The 14,493-nt window shown below is 41.1% G+C and overlaps 1 protein-coding gene across 1 annotated transcript in view; it reads right to left on the reverse strand.

Moving 5' to 3' along the window:
* Window positions 1-9,280: 9,280 nt before the first annotated feature.
* LOC122227725 (uricase) overlaps window positions 9,281-14,493 on the reverse strand; it is a 36,511-nt gene continuing 31,298 nt past the window's right edge. Inside the window, exons 6-8 of the mRNA XM_042952405.1 lie at window positions 13,813-13,936; window positions 11,574-11,657; window positions 9,281-9,437 (exon numbers count right to left, since the gene is read on the reverse strand). Of these exons, the coding sequence (XP_042808339.1) occupies window positions 9,363-9,437; window positions 11,574-11,657; window positions 13,813-13,936 (283 nt within the window). The 3' untranslated portion in view covers window positions 9,281-9,362. The remainder of the gene's footprint in view (window positions 9,438-11,573; window positions 11,658-13,812; window positions 13,937-14,493) is intronic.

The raw sequence follows: 14,493 nt of genomic DNA on the forward strand, positions 1-14,493 counted from the left end.
GAGAAAGAATGAAATTTGGCCTTTTGTAGGGACGTGGATGGAACTGGAGAGTGTTACGCTAAGTGAAATAAGTCATACAGAGAAAGACAGATACCATATGTTTTCACTCTTATGTGGATCCTGAGGAACTTAACAGAAGACCACGGGGGAGGGGAAGAAAAAAAAAAGAGGTTAGAGAGGGAGGAAGCCAAAACATAAGAGACTCTTAAAAACTGAGAACAAACTGAGGGTTGATGGGGGGTGGGAGGGAGGGAAGGATGGATGATGGGTATTGAGGAGGGTACCTGTTGGGATGAGCACTGGGTGTTGTATGGAAACCAATTTGACAATAAATTTCATATTTAAATAAATAAATAAATAAAATTATACCAATGGGGGGAAAAACTGTCTCCCCACTCTCACCCCCACATTGCCAGGTAATGTAAACAAGACAGAAGGTTGTGTCTTCTCTTCATTTAAATGTACAGCCAGGGGGACCAGAGATGATACAGCCCTCTATGATGTCAGACATTCTTCCTACCTCTTTGTTCCATCATGCATGCTGTTTATTCCCAGAATCCTTTCATGGCCCAAGATGGCTGCTTCAGCTCCCCCCATCACCATTTGACTTCCAACCAGCAGGAAGAAGAAAAGGGAAAGGAAGACACCTTCTCCCTTTAAGGAACTTCCAAGAAATTGTACATATTACTTCCTCTTCCATCTTGCTGTCCAAAATTCAGTCACAGTGTCATACTAAGCTGGAAGAGAGGCTTGAGATACTCTTAGAGCCCATGGGCCCAACTAAAACTCAAAAGTGCCATTATCCTACCAATATGGGAAAAGGGATATTAAAGGACAATGTCCTATCACCACTGTCAGCTGGCAGTTGAATATTTTGAGCAAATGAAAGTATGTCTTTAGTTGTATTTTTCTCTAGATTTGAACTTGGGATTACACTCCATGCAGTCTTTGGATGCTTTTATCACAGTCGCCTTGTTCACTAACCCCAACCTAACTCAACTAAGCTTTCGACCTGGACTGCTCTATAAATGCTTGTCATGAAGAAAAAAAAAAAAAAAAAAAAAAGGAAAGGAAAATATCTTAATTGAAAAGCAAACTGAAAAGAATCAATTCATTTCTTAGCCCTCTGTTGACAGCTTTCAGGCAAAATTAGGAAATTAGTCTGCCTCTCTTACACCCAGAATAAAGGCCTACAACGGGCTGGCCTAAGTGCATTGGCAATAACTGAGGGTGCTTTCTCCCCACCCCCCAATTCACGGAAAGGAGGTGTTATCAAAACAAGGCCATAGGGAGAGGCTGGAAGTACTTGAAATTCAGCAGGTAGGCAGCCTTTGTCTCCAAACAGCTGTAAAACCAGAAACGGCTGATTCCTTTCCGATCACACCAGATTTCTGTTAATGTGATCCAGGTCTGCAGCTAGGAGCAAACACACACACACACACACACACACACACACACACACACACACACGTGGGGAAGCACTTCATGAGCGTAAATGGGAATGAGAGTGCCTTGATGCCAATATGTTTTATGTGAGAATTGTTTGATGTTGAATTTGATTATTCTCAACCAGAGGGGCAGACAGGATATCAGAATCATGAAGCATTTAAAAAAAAAAATAATTGCCACTCCACCTCTCCTCCCCACCCCGCATTTGAGCCTCGGGTTCAGACTCTACAAAGGACGTGTAATGAATTGATTTAAAGGCAAGGTCACAAACTGGTCTCTTTTCAGTGGAATCTAAGCTGACATGTTGTCCTTTGGCTAGTGCAGTATGTTTGTGTTCTTACAACTATATCTGCAGTCTTCTAGGTGAGCCTGAAAACTCCAATTTATTACAATCTTTTTAATTCCCTAATACCTTGCAGCCAGCAACTGCACACTTTTACGTTGTCATTACAAGGTATATGAAATTTAGACCCCTGATGTAAAGCAAAGAACACACAGAGAGCCTCCTCAGAGTAAATTAATTCAGGAACTAGAGCTTATAAGTAGATTTGGTTGAAAAGAAAACAAGGTGGCACACACTGAGCTGGAATGTGCAGCAGCTTTGAGCGTCATTTTTGATACTTAATGGACATGGTGAATATTGAATAATCTTCATATTCAGAGACCAGTTGGTGGCAGTCTCCTCGTTCTATCCTCAGTAAGTACCCTATGAGAACATGGATTTTGTCTCTCTAAGCTTAGCATACACGGTCAGGGGCACATGCTGTCCTTGTGTTGCATTAGAGAAATAGATCTTTGAAGGAATTTAATTTGGAAAAGTCTAATGACCCTCAGTTGCCCAACCACTCCTATATTTGGAAGCCAAATGCAAAGAGTACTTACTGGTGGTGATCCATCTGCCTTTGACGGTCATTGCAAATGGGATCTGCAGGGGTCAGGCCTGGGCACAGAGCCATTAAGTGTTTTTTGTAATGATTTGGAAGATGAAGTTAAATGTTCAAAGAGCTGACTGCTGTAGGACAGATATGCTTCTTATGAGAAAACTTGTTAATTCTGCTTCTAAACCAGGAACAAGCCACAGGAAGGAAAGAGAGAGCAATGGGTACAGTAATGAGCAGCTCGTTAGCTTCATGCTGTAGCTCCATAGGCAATTAAGTGGTTTGGGTACCATTGCTGGCCAGTGGTGGCCGTTCTACATAGAGAGAAAGAGAGTAAAACGATCACATCTCATTCTTTGGTGACTGCGGCCGTGTTATATCTTTTCGAACCTCAAGAAAAGAGTTGCATCTTGCCTAGCCCTGGGGCAGAATAATGGAGGACGCTGTGAATAAAAGCAAGAGAAGCCTTTGGCTACCCACAAGAACATAGCTAGGTTGATGTCTCTTTACCGCAGTTGTGCAGGGTTTTCCTTTCTACCATTATCTTCAGGGAGAAATCCGGAAAGCTGGAGATGCCAGGCAATCTCCAAATGGAAAATGTGCCGGACTTCCACAGAAGAGGTGCCTGGGCAGAGCCACTACCTTTATCATAGCAGAGGTGGGAAAGAGGTCAGTGAATTAAGGTGTAAATAATACTGAATGCCCTTGGTAGCTGTGGAGCAGGCCATGGCCTGGGGAAGCCAGACCTATAAACAACAAAATAAGGGAACTTATGCCACAAGATAGAATGTGCTATCATCTAAGCATCTGAGATCACAGAGCTTAGAGGCCTTAAGTTTCCAGAAGAGTCAGGTAAAGCAGCAAGGACAGACCTTCCACAAGATTCTCCAGCTCTGTCATCTGTGGGGCAGAGACATCTACGGCAACGTTGCAAGTGAGACGTCTTCTTTCTAAATTAAAGACAGCAGACTCATTTGGTAAATTGTGCTTCATTTCCTTTTTCAGTGGGTCACACTCTTACTTTTCTGTGCCAGAAAATACACAACTTGAAAATAAGACTATAAAACTCACGATTACAAACATTTTGAAGGACGCTCAGGAAAACTCTTCAAGCAACCAGCAGTTCCTGTTTTTCAGACTTTGTGTTTGGCACTACATGTTAACTACACTGGAATTAAAATATAAATAAGTAAATAAATAAATAAAGAGGCAAACAAACAAATAAATTCGTGTTTGGGTCTGTGTTCCTCTTTTGTGCCGCAACCCAATGACATCGGTTGATCTACACCATGCCGCAGTGGGTGGGAGGACTGAGGCTGCTCCTATAGACCTGAGCTTGAGGCCAGCCCCACCATTTACTTGAAAGGGGAACTTGGGCAGTTATATGGCTCCCCTCAGCCTCAGGTACTTCACCTGTTCTCTACTGCAGCTACAGACACAGAGCAAAGCAACACTAGGTCAGCGCTGTCCAATAAATATATAATGTGAGCCACATGTGTAACTTAAAATTTTCTAGCGGTCACATTTTTTTATGAAATTTTCTAGTGGTCACACAAGGGAGCAGGAAAATCATCTAACATATCCAAAATATTACCATTTCCATGCACAATACCGAAATTATTGACATACTTTACAATCTTTTAAAAATACATTTATGGGGCGCCTCGGTGGCTCAGTTGGTTAAGCATCTGACTCTTGGTTTTGGCTCAGGTCCTGATCTCAAGGTTCATAAGTCGGAGCCCTGCGTCCGGCTCCGCGCTGACAGTGTGGAACCTGCTTGGGATTCCCTCTCTCTCTCTCTCTGTCTCTCTCTCTCTCTGCTGTTCCCTCACTCTCTCTCTCTCTCTCTCTCTCTCAAAATAAATAAATAAACTTAAAAAAAAAAAAGGAATGCCCTTTCAAGTGGATGCATAACTTAAAAAAAATAAAAATAAAGAACAAAATAATAATAATAAAACACATCTTCAAAAGCCACTGCACATTTCATACTTACAGCACGTCGCCATTGGGACAGAACAGCTCAAGTATACCATTTAGGGCTGGTTTCGGTTGAAAATCTAAATAACAATGACTTAGACAAATAAGATTTCCCTACTGTATATGTGAGGTCTGAAAGTAAGCAGAGCAGGGTCGGGACAGCCACCCCGCAGTCATTGGGTCTCAGTCTTCTCCTAGCGTGTTCCTCCACCATCTTCAATACATAGCTGCCTATGTGGTCCAAGATGGCTGCTTAAGCATCGTTTATCACAACTGTATTCCAGCCAAGAAGGAAAGAAGGGTACCTGTTTTGAGAAGTTGCATCCAGCACTAATACTCATATCTCTGTAACAAGAACTTCAATCATTTGGCCATACTTAGCTATAGGAGAGACTGGGAACTGTAGTGTTTATTTCAGATAGCCAAGTATTCAGCTACACAAAGACAGGAGGATGGATGCTGTGGGGAAAGTAGCAACCCTTCCATAATACCAGTCTCATAAGACTGATGGAGAATTGAATAAGAGTACATAGTACAGATATTAGTATAACAGGAAAAGTACATTAAAGTATGATTTTATTACTATGCTCTCACTCCATATCAAGCCCAGAAGAGTCACAGAATTAACAAACATATGCTCAGTCCAAATACTGTTCATTTGATACATTCTAATGCTGCTAAAAGATAAAACAATTACTTTCTTAGGTCCTTGGATTTGGGGTGGTTTTAGATACTTTATCTTCATAAGGGCACATAAAAGGAAAAAAAAAACTTGCATTATTTAAGCTCCATGAAAAATTGTTATGCTGAGTTAAGGGAAATGTGCTGAGCAAAATGCATATAAGTTTTTATTGGTCCCCAAAGACCTAAGTTAGTTGAGGCATTTGGTGAATTCTAAACACATCTCATCCCTAATTCAAAATGAACATTCAATGACATTCAAAATGGTTTTGTGAGACTAATGAAAGGGAGCCCTCTGATACGTCTGTGATTTTAATGAAGATGTATGTGGGTCAAAAACAAACATCAACAAAATTTTAAAGATAAAATTTTAAAAATCTAAGTAGATCTGCATTCATTAATTTGAGCCAATTAGGTTGACATCAGTCTGTTTAATTATCTATTCAGGAAGATTTCCTAATTAATTTTTAATGCTAAGGTGACTTCTCCTAGCTACCCCAATGTCTGTAGGTTATTCATCAACCTTCTGTATGGTGTGCACGCAGAATGCGGAGTAAGTTAACATTAGCCTAATTTACACAGAGTTAAAAAGGAAAACTTTGAAGCTATGGATCCACATTGGAGGATGAAAGGGACCCTGGACTATGGGTTAGCAGACCTGGGTTCTGATCTGTTGCTGACTTTTCTGTAAAACCCTGTACCAGTCTCTTAACTTCTGTTGGTTCAATTGCCTCCTATGTAAAATAAACAAATCCAACTAGAAGTTTATTTCAGCATTCAATTTCTATGATTTTCTAAGAATCAAATAATTTGAGTTACATGTGTCACCGCTCCCTCCACCATTCAAGTAAAACTCACAACACTGTCATGTCCTACAATGTCTTTTCCCCTATGTATCTGGGGTCCTTCTCTTTTATCCTAAACACACTGTTTTCCCTTTCTCATACAAGGGAATCAGTGTACCTTCCTTCCAAGTTTATTTGAATATATTCCTTATGTGTAAATTTCCAATGGAATCTTTTACACTTTAAGGATTGAGTGTAAATGACCTCCTTGGCAGATACTGAGGTCCCTGTAGAGGCATGAATGAGCAATTTGCTGGGAAGAAGGTCCATAGCCATTCTTTCTCAATGGGATATCCATAGAATCTAAAAACCTTAAGAATTCCTGAAAAAGAGCCCAGGCAAATGGAAGAACAAAAGGCAGCTGCACTCTAACAGAAATGGGAACAAAGACTATGAAAAATTCAAAGAGAATAAGTTTCCATTATTTGGAAGCAGGAAGAACCCAGTGAGTTAGAAGGCTTGAAATCCATGACTTTAGAAAGAAGCTTTGGTTTCCTCCAAAATGCAGCTAAGGAAGCAGAAGTTAAACAAAGGTTTTGCAAAGGAGACTCCAAAAGGCAAAGTCCATCCAGTCCCTAGTCTGGAGGGGAAAAAAAAAAAATCAATGCTCTTTCTGAACAGAGGCCTAGGAGGTTAGAAAGAAGTTCAGATTTCTGTAGTTAAATCTTTGCACGTGGTTGAAAAAGCTAAATTCTGTTTCAATAACAAACAAGTAAAAACACTGTTTCCAAAGAGTGATTTCTATTGTATTGAGAACAAAGGGAGAAAAAGCAGGTTACTAAAGGGGAAGAAAGGTGTGAACTTAAGTCTGACTAAAAAGGAAAAGGAATGGAATGCATTTTCTGAGGCTGTTTCAATGAAAGTTCTGAGATGAAATTTAGAGGATTTCGACTAAGTCTTAGAATTTTGGCTGCTGAAACCACAAGCCCCAGATGACAGCTGCTCTGTTGGGTGCCAGGCAAACTGCCTCCAGGCAGCAAATGGGCTGGAGTCACCTGCTTTATTCCCCCAGGAAAGTACTTGAGATGGGCCGGGGTAAGGATGGGGGGAAGAGAAGAGAAAGCACTGTAGAGCAAGTGGGTTCCCAGAAAAACTGGAACAGAGAGCCTGTAGCCTTCTATAACAAAATTACAAAATGTTTTGATACAAATTACCTGGCCGGTGTTTGTAGTTCAGGCTGGCCTGCTCCTCTGCCAGCACTGACAAAACCGGGTGAAACCCAAAGCCTGTTTTTCAGCATAATTTACAATTTTAAGCACAAGAAAACATTCTTCACAAAATAGGATTCTGGCCCTTGAAAATTTCAGACTCCAGGCTCTCCTGCCTGGGAAATAACACCTGGGATACAACATCCAATAGCTCATTTGCAATCAACTACAATAAATGTTTTAAGACTCAGGAGAAGCACAATGCATGTATGTTCAAAACGGGCCACAACGTCTAAGGATTCTGCTCTAACATCAATTTCTTCTCTGAAGCAAATACAGTGTTTCTAAAACTTTCCTGACCAAGATAATAGCTAGTAAGAAGGGCCTACGTTTTTTGTTCTTGTTGTTTGTTTGTTTGTTTTTAGAAAAAATCATGTTGAATTCTAAATTCCTCTTTAAACAGGATTATCAAATCAGCAGAGGAATAAAATGTACTAAGCAATTTGGCCACCCAAGTGACATGATATAGAAGCCCATTTTGTAACATGAGTATTCAGTGTGGCACAAAACTTTCCTTATCATATTATTTCATCCTGCTTATCTCGTGTTCTTTCCTGGCAGGCACTAGCTTGTGTGGGGTTTCCAGCATTTTCTAGGGCTTGCTCTTCTCCGGCCTCCCATCTCTCACCTCACTCATAAAGTCCAAAGAAGATTTTCTACTTGGGTCTAATAACACACGAAAAGAAGGCAAGATATTTCATTTAACAAACACATATAGAAATTTCTTTTTTTAAAAAAAAATATTTATTTATTTTGAGAGAGAGAGAGAGTGCACAGGAGGGGCAAAGAGAAAGGGAGAGCATCCCAAGCAGGCTCCATGCTCTCAGCACAGAGCCATCTCACAAACCGTGAGATCATGACCTGAGCTGACTTTCAACCAACTAAACCACCCAGGTGCCCCATACAGAATTTTCTGTGTGTCAGCCATAAACATTATCACAGCACTTTACAAACATTAACCCATTTGATGCTTGAAATACCTCTGAGTTAGATTCTATTTCACCTCTATTTTACAGATGAGGATACTTATCATATAGCTAGAAAGAAGTAGATCCAGGATTTAAGTGAGTTTGTGAAATTAAACACTATACCATGCTAGCTTATGTAGTATTACAAAGGGGAATGAAGCAGAATTATCAAATAATACTAAGTACTTATATGTAAGCATTTATAAAAAATGGAGATTTAAAAAAGTTAATAAATGTAGATTTTTTAAATGGAAGAAGGTTCCATGTTCATGTGGACAGGTTTTCATCATGGGTTTCTAAAATTACAGTTTAATTATAGTTTATGAAGCTCTATGGTATATGATATATACCATATATGTATATTATATATAGTATATATATATATATATATATATATATATAACATATATATAAATAGTGTTACTCAACTGATATAAAGATAATCACCAGTCAAGTCTGTATATATCTTTAAATCATCAATTATATTTATTTCTCTGATTATAAAAGTAATAAATGTTCAGATATGGAAGATTCAGAAAAGCACATGGCAAAAAATAAAAATCACTCCTAATCCCACAATCTAGAAATCATCATCACTGATATTTGTATAGAGTGTCCTCTTCTTTCTATATGTAGATTCATTGATTGGTATATTGACTCAGCACTTATTAGATGGGTTCTTTGTGCCAAAGTGAGACCTTATTCAAAGAAAAATAAGTTATACTTTTTTTCAGTGTGTACTATATATTCTCTAAGAGTTGTAAAAGTCCTAAAACCAATACATTAAGATTATAAAAGTATTTTTAGAGTATAAATAAATTCCCAGTGATACATATGCTAGAGCATTCTTAGAAATCCAAATATTCAGTCTAATTGAAGTCACAATGGTGAAAGTTTTCAAAAGATGATTTTGTCGTTATATTTTCTGCAGTGCCCAAAAGCAGTTTTTGCATCAGTAGGATGAAAACAATGCTTACTTTTGAACTTGTGCACAAAGTAATTGATATGACACATCCATTAATTCATGATTATTTTCTTAGTGAATTGGTTCTAAAGCTTCTCAAAGATAGGAAGGCACAAGACAACTAAAAAGAAATCTTGATTTATGACTGTTCTAATACCGTGTAGCATTTGTAAAGTAAACTGCATCCATAAAGCATGTTATAATTACTAATCACAAAACACCTTGCTGAGCTAGGAGCGGAAGAATTCTTTCATACAGGAGGAAAATTAACACTATAAATCAACATACTAGTTTGAAAATTTGCATGGTTACATGCTATGATTTCCAGCATCACAAGAGGCTGAAGGAAATCCTCAATTGAGAGTAGGCTCCTGGCGATGGTAGCTACTTTGTCACAGCTTCGAAGCCAGCTTCCTCTTGACGGTTCCAGTAATTCTGCCGTAGGGATTGTCTAATGGTAGCAAGACCTGTAGAAAAGCCACATGGCAACTTCAGAAGCATTAAAATAGACCTCCCCTGTTTTCTATGAATCAATATTAAATAAAAAAAAAAAAACTCACTAAATAGGAAAACGTATATGCACTAAAGTCAAGTTATTTTAAGCAGGGTAATGCTTTATTTTTCTGGCAATAGTGGAGGGATGAGTTGATTGTCCAGAAAATTTAAGAGTGTTTGAAAGGTTTTAATCACTGGGATATAAATGTTTCTCAAATGCATTATCTATCTCTGCTTTTTAAACAGAATGTGGTGAACATAATTTGGCCTTTGCTTGAGAATTCACTTTGAACACCTATCAATGTCCAATGCGATCATACCACGCCTTCAGGAACATCTGAGGTCCTCAGGGCTGTTAGCCCAATACTAAGTGGTTTCAGACAGCTGTAAATTTAGAGATGTTCTGTCTTCCCACCCTGTCGTTTGTCACTTCTCTGCTGTTGTCAGTGCGTCCTGACTCCCTGCTTCTCATGCATTGCCCTCACTCTGTACACGCCTGCTGGCTGAGGGCCTGAGAGCAGCTCCCACCCCCCAACCCCAAAGCACAGACACAGAGTCAGGACAACTTGTGTAGCTTCTCAGGTGCCTTCACGCGGACCCGTGGCCCCAAGGATCTGGGCCTTCCCATCTCGGGGCCCCCACGCAGGCTTCAGGTGGGAGCTGAGGAAGCTGCAAGTCCGACTTCTTGGATATAGGGACACACCTGGCAAGCCCTGTGACACGTCTTTGCGCTGGGATCAGTGCAGGTCACAGGTGTTTGGGGGCCCTGAGGAGACCTCGTTTCTTTGCTGGTTCCTCAGCTGAGCACTGCTCCAGTCATGAGCTTGACCCTCTTCTGTTTGGGGCCCATTTGTTTTACCTTTGGTCGACATGGCCAAGATTACTTTCAGGTCCCTCTCTTGCCCTTTAGAAGGTAATTATTTTAAAGGGCTTTAATTCTAATTAATGGTATTCTGGTAATCGACATCCTTTCCTTCCAGTGACATAAACGATGCTGCCTCCCTGTTCAGTTGAATGAACAGGACCTGGGATCAATGTTGCTCTCCTCTGTGACTCACAGTTCTCTAGAAGCTATCCCAGGAGCCTAAGCCTTTGTTTCCCAGTGCTGGTCCCCAGCCTCCACCTACGGCTGTGGTAGCACAGCCCAATGGAGCCCATTAACATAATTTGCAGGACAGAAACAGGAATAGAGAAATCCTACCATTCTGAAAATGGCTCAAGAGGGGAAGGACAGTTCCAATCTCCCAGGACACACTACTTCAGGCTGTCTAGTCAGACACACTTGGTTTAACCTTCTGCCATGGCTTAAAACAAGTCAGGGTGTTTTTGCAAAACAAGGTTTCCTTTCAAAAAGTGCATTTCCTCGTCTTTCTTTCTTTCTCTCCTTCTTTCCTTCCCTCCTTCTTTCTTTCTTTCTTTCTTTCTTTCTTTCTTTCTTTCTTTCTTTCTTTTTTATTTATTTTTGAAAGAGAGAGCATGCAAGTGAGGTAGGGGCAGAGAAGGAATCCCAGGCAGGCTCCATGCCATCAGTGCAGAGCCTCACAAACCATGAGATCATGACCTGAGCCAAAATCAAGGGTCAGATGTTTAACGACTGAGCCACGGAGGCACCCCCTCATCTTGCTTTCTATAATTACAGTTGGAAACAGTCTTCCTTTCTTTCTGTTTACATTTTCTGTTTATATGCTACTTAAATTGACTACTTAGTCAAAAGTTAAAGATGATGAAAGAACGGAAATAGAATCTTTTTTTTCTCTTTATTACCTCATGATGGAAGAATAACAAAGCTGTGACCCTGTGTGGCACTTTTCGAAGTACATCTCCGAGCTGTCTCCTCTGGCACACTCTGTTCTTTCTTTGTCTTTTAATCTCTCTAGCTTCCAACCCTCCTCCATAATCATTCATCCACCTCTAAGGCATTCCAGCCCCAGGTTTTGAAAGGCCCAGAATCTAAGAGGACTCTAATCAGTAGCAACTATAAATATTCCAAAAGCAACAGCTGTTAAGAGTTTTGGTTGGTGATATTATCATCCCAATTTTATAAAGACAGGTAAGGGTGCAGGGGTAGGAGGGTAGACGTTCTTTACATATTTTTAAAGTTCTCTTACCTCTTCTTTGTTGATCAATCCCATTTTGGACATGTCAATATTAAAGTAGTGAATGTTTGGCAGGCTGATTTCCATATCTTCTATCTGGAATCCAAAGTAATATGGATCACATTGGGCAACTGTGAATCTATCTCTCTGTCACTCCTCCCCAGTAACCCAACTGCCCGTGAGTCCATTACTCAAGTTCCACCTCCATCTCTAAGACACTTTCTGATGTTCCTCTACTGCGTGACACAGTTGTCTCCTGCTAGTCCCATTATTAGATGGTGGACGCATTCTTTCCCCCTCCAAGTACAAAATCGGTTTCCAGAACAGTAAGCGTTCCTTGGGTCAGAAAACAGTGAGAACTTCAGTATATTAACTGGCCTCCTGGTGGTGGCCAGTCAACCTCCTAAATTCTTCCTCAGTCTGTTTCCTCCTCTCTAGCCTATCCTGAACATTTACAGACCCTGGGGTAAGAGTACAGTTGAAGGCCCACATGCCAGATGTTTAAAGTTATGAATCAGGCAAGCAACATTTTGGCTTTTTTTCAGGGAGGGAGCAGAGGGAGAGGGAGAGGATCCCAAGCGGGCTCTGCACTGTTCGTGCAGAGCTCTATGTGGGGCTCAAACTCATGAACCATGAGATCATGACCTAAGCCGCAACCAGGAGTCTGGCCTTTAACCAACTGAGGCACCCAAACGCCCCCAAGCAAGAAATTTTTAAGTGAAATATGTTCTATCCTTCTTACTTGACAAATATACCTTCATAACAGCCTGGAAAGCCAGAACCTAACTGAAATTTCTCTGACTGCTTGCAATGCAGGATGTTGTAGTGTGGGAAGAGCCAGACCCCAGCCCCTGGCCCATCCCTTCCTCTCTCTTGGCCTCATGTGGACATGCTAGCTTGAGTGTTTTTAAGCAGTTTCCACCCCTTTGCCCACTCGCAGGCCCAAGGGTATACACACTGATAGCATGATCTGCCTCCGGAGGGTGGATCTGGGGAAGAGGTTTGCACAGGTTCTAAAAGTGGTCTCAGGGTTCTTTGGGCAGTTAATTCTGGGGTGCAGGTATCCAGAGAAACTGTAAAGGGATGTGTGCCCCTGTGAAGGATGTGTTGCCTTGGCCCCACTGACTCTTCATCCAGTGGAGAAAGGATAGCCAGAAAACATCCTGGAAAGTTCCACGTCATGGCAGGATCCCTCTTGCCCACGTCTAAGACTGGTACTCTTTTTCTCCACCCATCATGGCTTTACTTACTTCAGACCCTCTTTGCCAGATTTCTGCCTCCCAATAGCCTCCCTGCAGGTCTCCTCATCTGTGGTCTGCTGTCCTTTTAATTTACCACCCTTCTTTTAAAGTGATCTTTCTAGAGTGCAAATTCAGTAGTGCTACACCTTGGTTAAACCCCTCCGTGGCTCCTAAGAGCTTTGAAAATAAAATACAGACTATAAACAAGCTCACAAAGATCCTCCTGGTCTGATTTCTGCCTCATCCTTAGGCACATGGAAAGATGTTCATTCCTGGCACTTCACATATACCAAAACCTCGACAGCAAATGATTATTCCATGCTGCTCCTGTCTTATACCTACCATGCTCCCTCACCCTTGAGTGTGAACTCAGATAACCAACCCCTACTTGACCCTTAAGACTCAACTCAAACACCTCTCCCTCCATAAAGCCTGGCTGGCCCAATCTTCCATACCTGAGTTAGGTGCCTTTCTCTGTATTTCTATAATGCTTTATGCTTTACTGGATCGTTAGTTTACTTATTGTCTTCTTTTACCAAATGATGAACCCTTTAAGGGTAGGCACACTGTCTAATTTATCTTTGTATTCTTCATGTGCTGACAGAGATATAATAACTACTCAATAACATCAGATGGATGGATGGATGGAATCTGTCTGCATCTATCCTTCATTCTCTGGCTACCCTGAAACATAGACTCTTGGCCAAATTATCCCTCCTTCAAGGCATTTGAGTGTCCTGATATGAGGCTTAAATTGTGGCAGGTTGTAAGGACCCAAAGAATTTTCGACAAACTAAAGAACTACAGCAGTGGCCCATGTTTTCAGGTTGGACAGATTTTTCCATTTTTTGCTCTCTTCTCACTTGCTATAACAAGCTTTTGAACAACAACAGATGTCATTTTTCATGTGTCTTCCACTGTCTTATTTTAACTCTCAACTCTTCTGTCAGAGCTGACAGGAGACACAACAAGTTCTCTCAGTCTTCAGAATGGCAAGTGACAAAACATACCTCAGGAACCCGGCTCAAAGAGTGCACCTGGATGTCATAGAGGGTCTTCTGGACAGAGGGCGAGTACTCGCCTTTGTCATAGGGTCCAGCAAATTTCTCCAGGACAATATCCCGAACAGTATCCCTAAAACACAGAAAAAACAACTAAGGACTCATAGAGTGGCCTTTTAGGAGTGCATTATAAAGCTAAGAAGCAGTGACCTTCTCTCCCTGCAGTAAACAATTTTATTGCTGGTTTTAGAAGAGATTAATATCGGGGCGCCTGGGTGGCTCAGTCAGTTAAGCGGCCGACTTCGGCTCGGGTCATGATCTCGCCATCTGTGAGTTCGAGCCCTGCGTCGGGCTCTGTGCTGACAGCTCAGAACCTGGAGCCTGTTTCAGATTCTGTGTCTCCCTCTCTCTCTGACCCTCCCCCGTTCATGCTCTGTTTCTCTCTGTCTCAAAAATAAATAAACGTTAAAAAAAATTAAAAAAAAAAGAAGAGATTAATATCTGGTAATGCCCCCTAAAAAACACCTCACTTCCCCTTTTTTTACCCACACATGTGCGCGCGTGCACACACACACACACACACACACACCCTATTCAACAAAGGTATTGAGTGTCACTAGGCTATCTTCATCATCTGGAACTAGGGCCCACTGGGCATTCCAGGGTAAATCTCCATCACATTTGATGAAC

The sequence above is a fragment of the Panthera leo genome, chromosome C1 (assembly GCF_018350215.1).
Source record: "Panthera leo isolate Ple1 chromosome C1, P.leo_Ple1_pat1.1, whole genome shotgun sequence".
Classification (NCBI taxonomy): Eukaryota; Metazoa; Chordata; class Mammalia; order Carnivora; family Felidae; genus Panthera; species Panthera leo.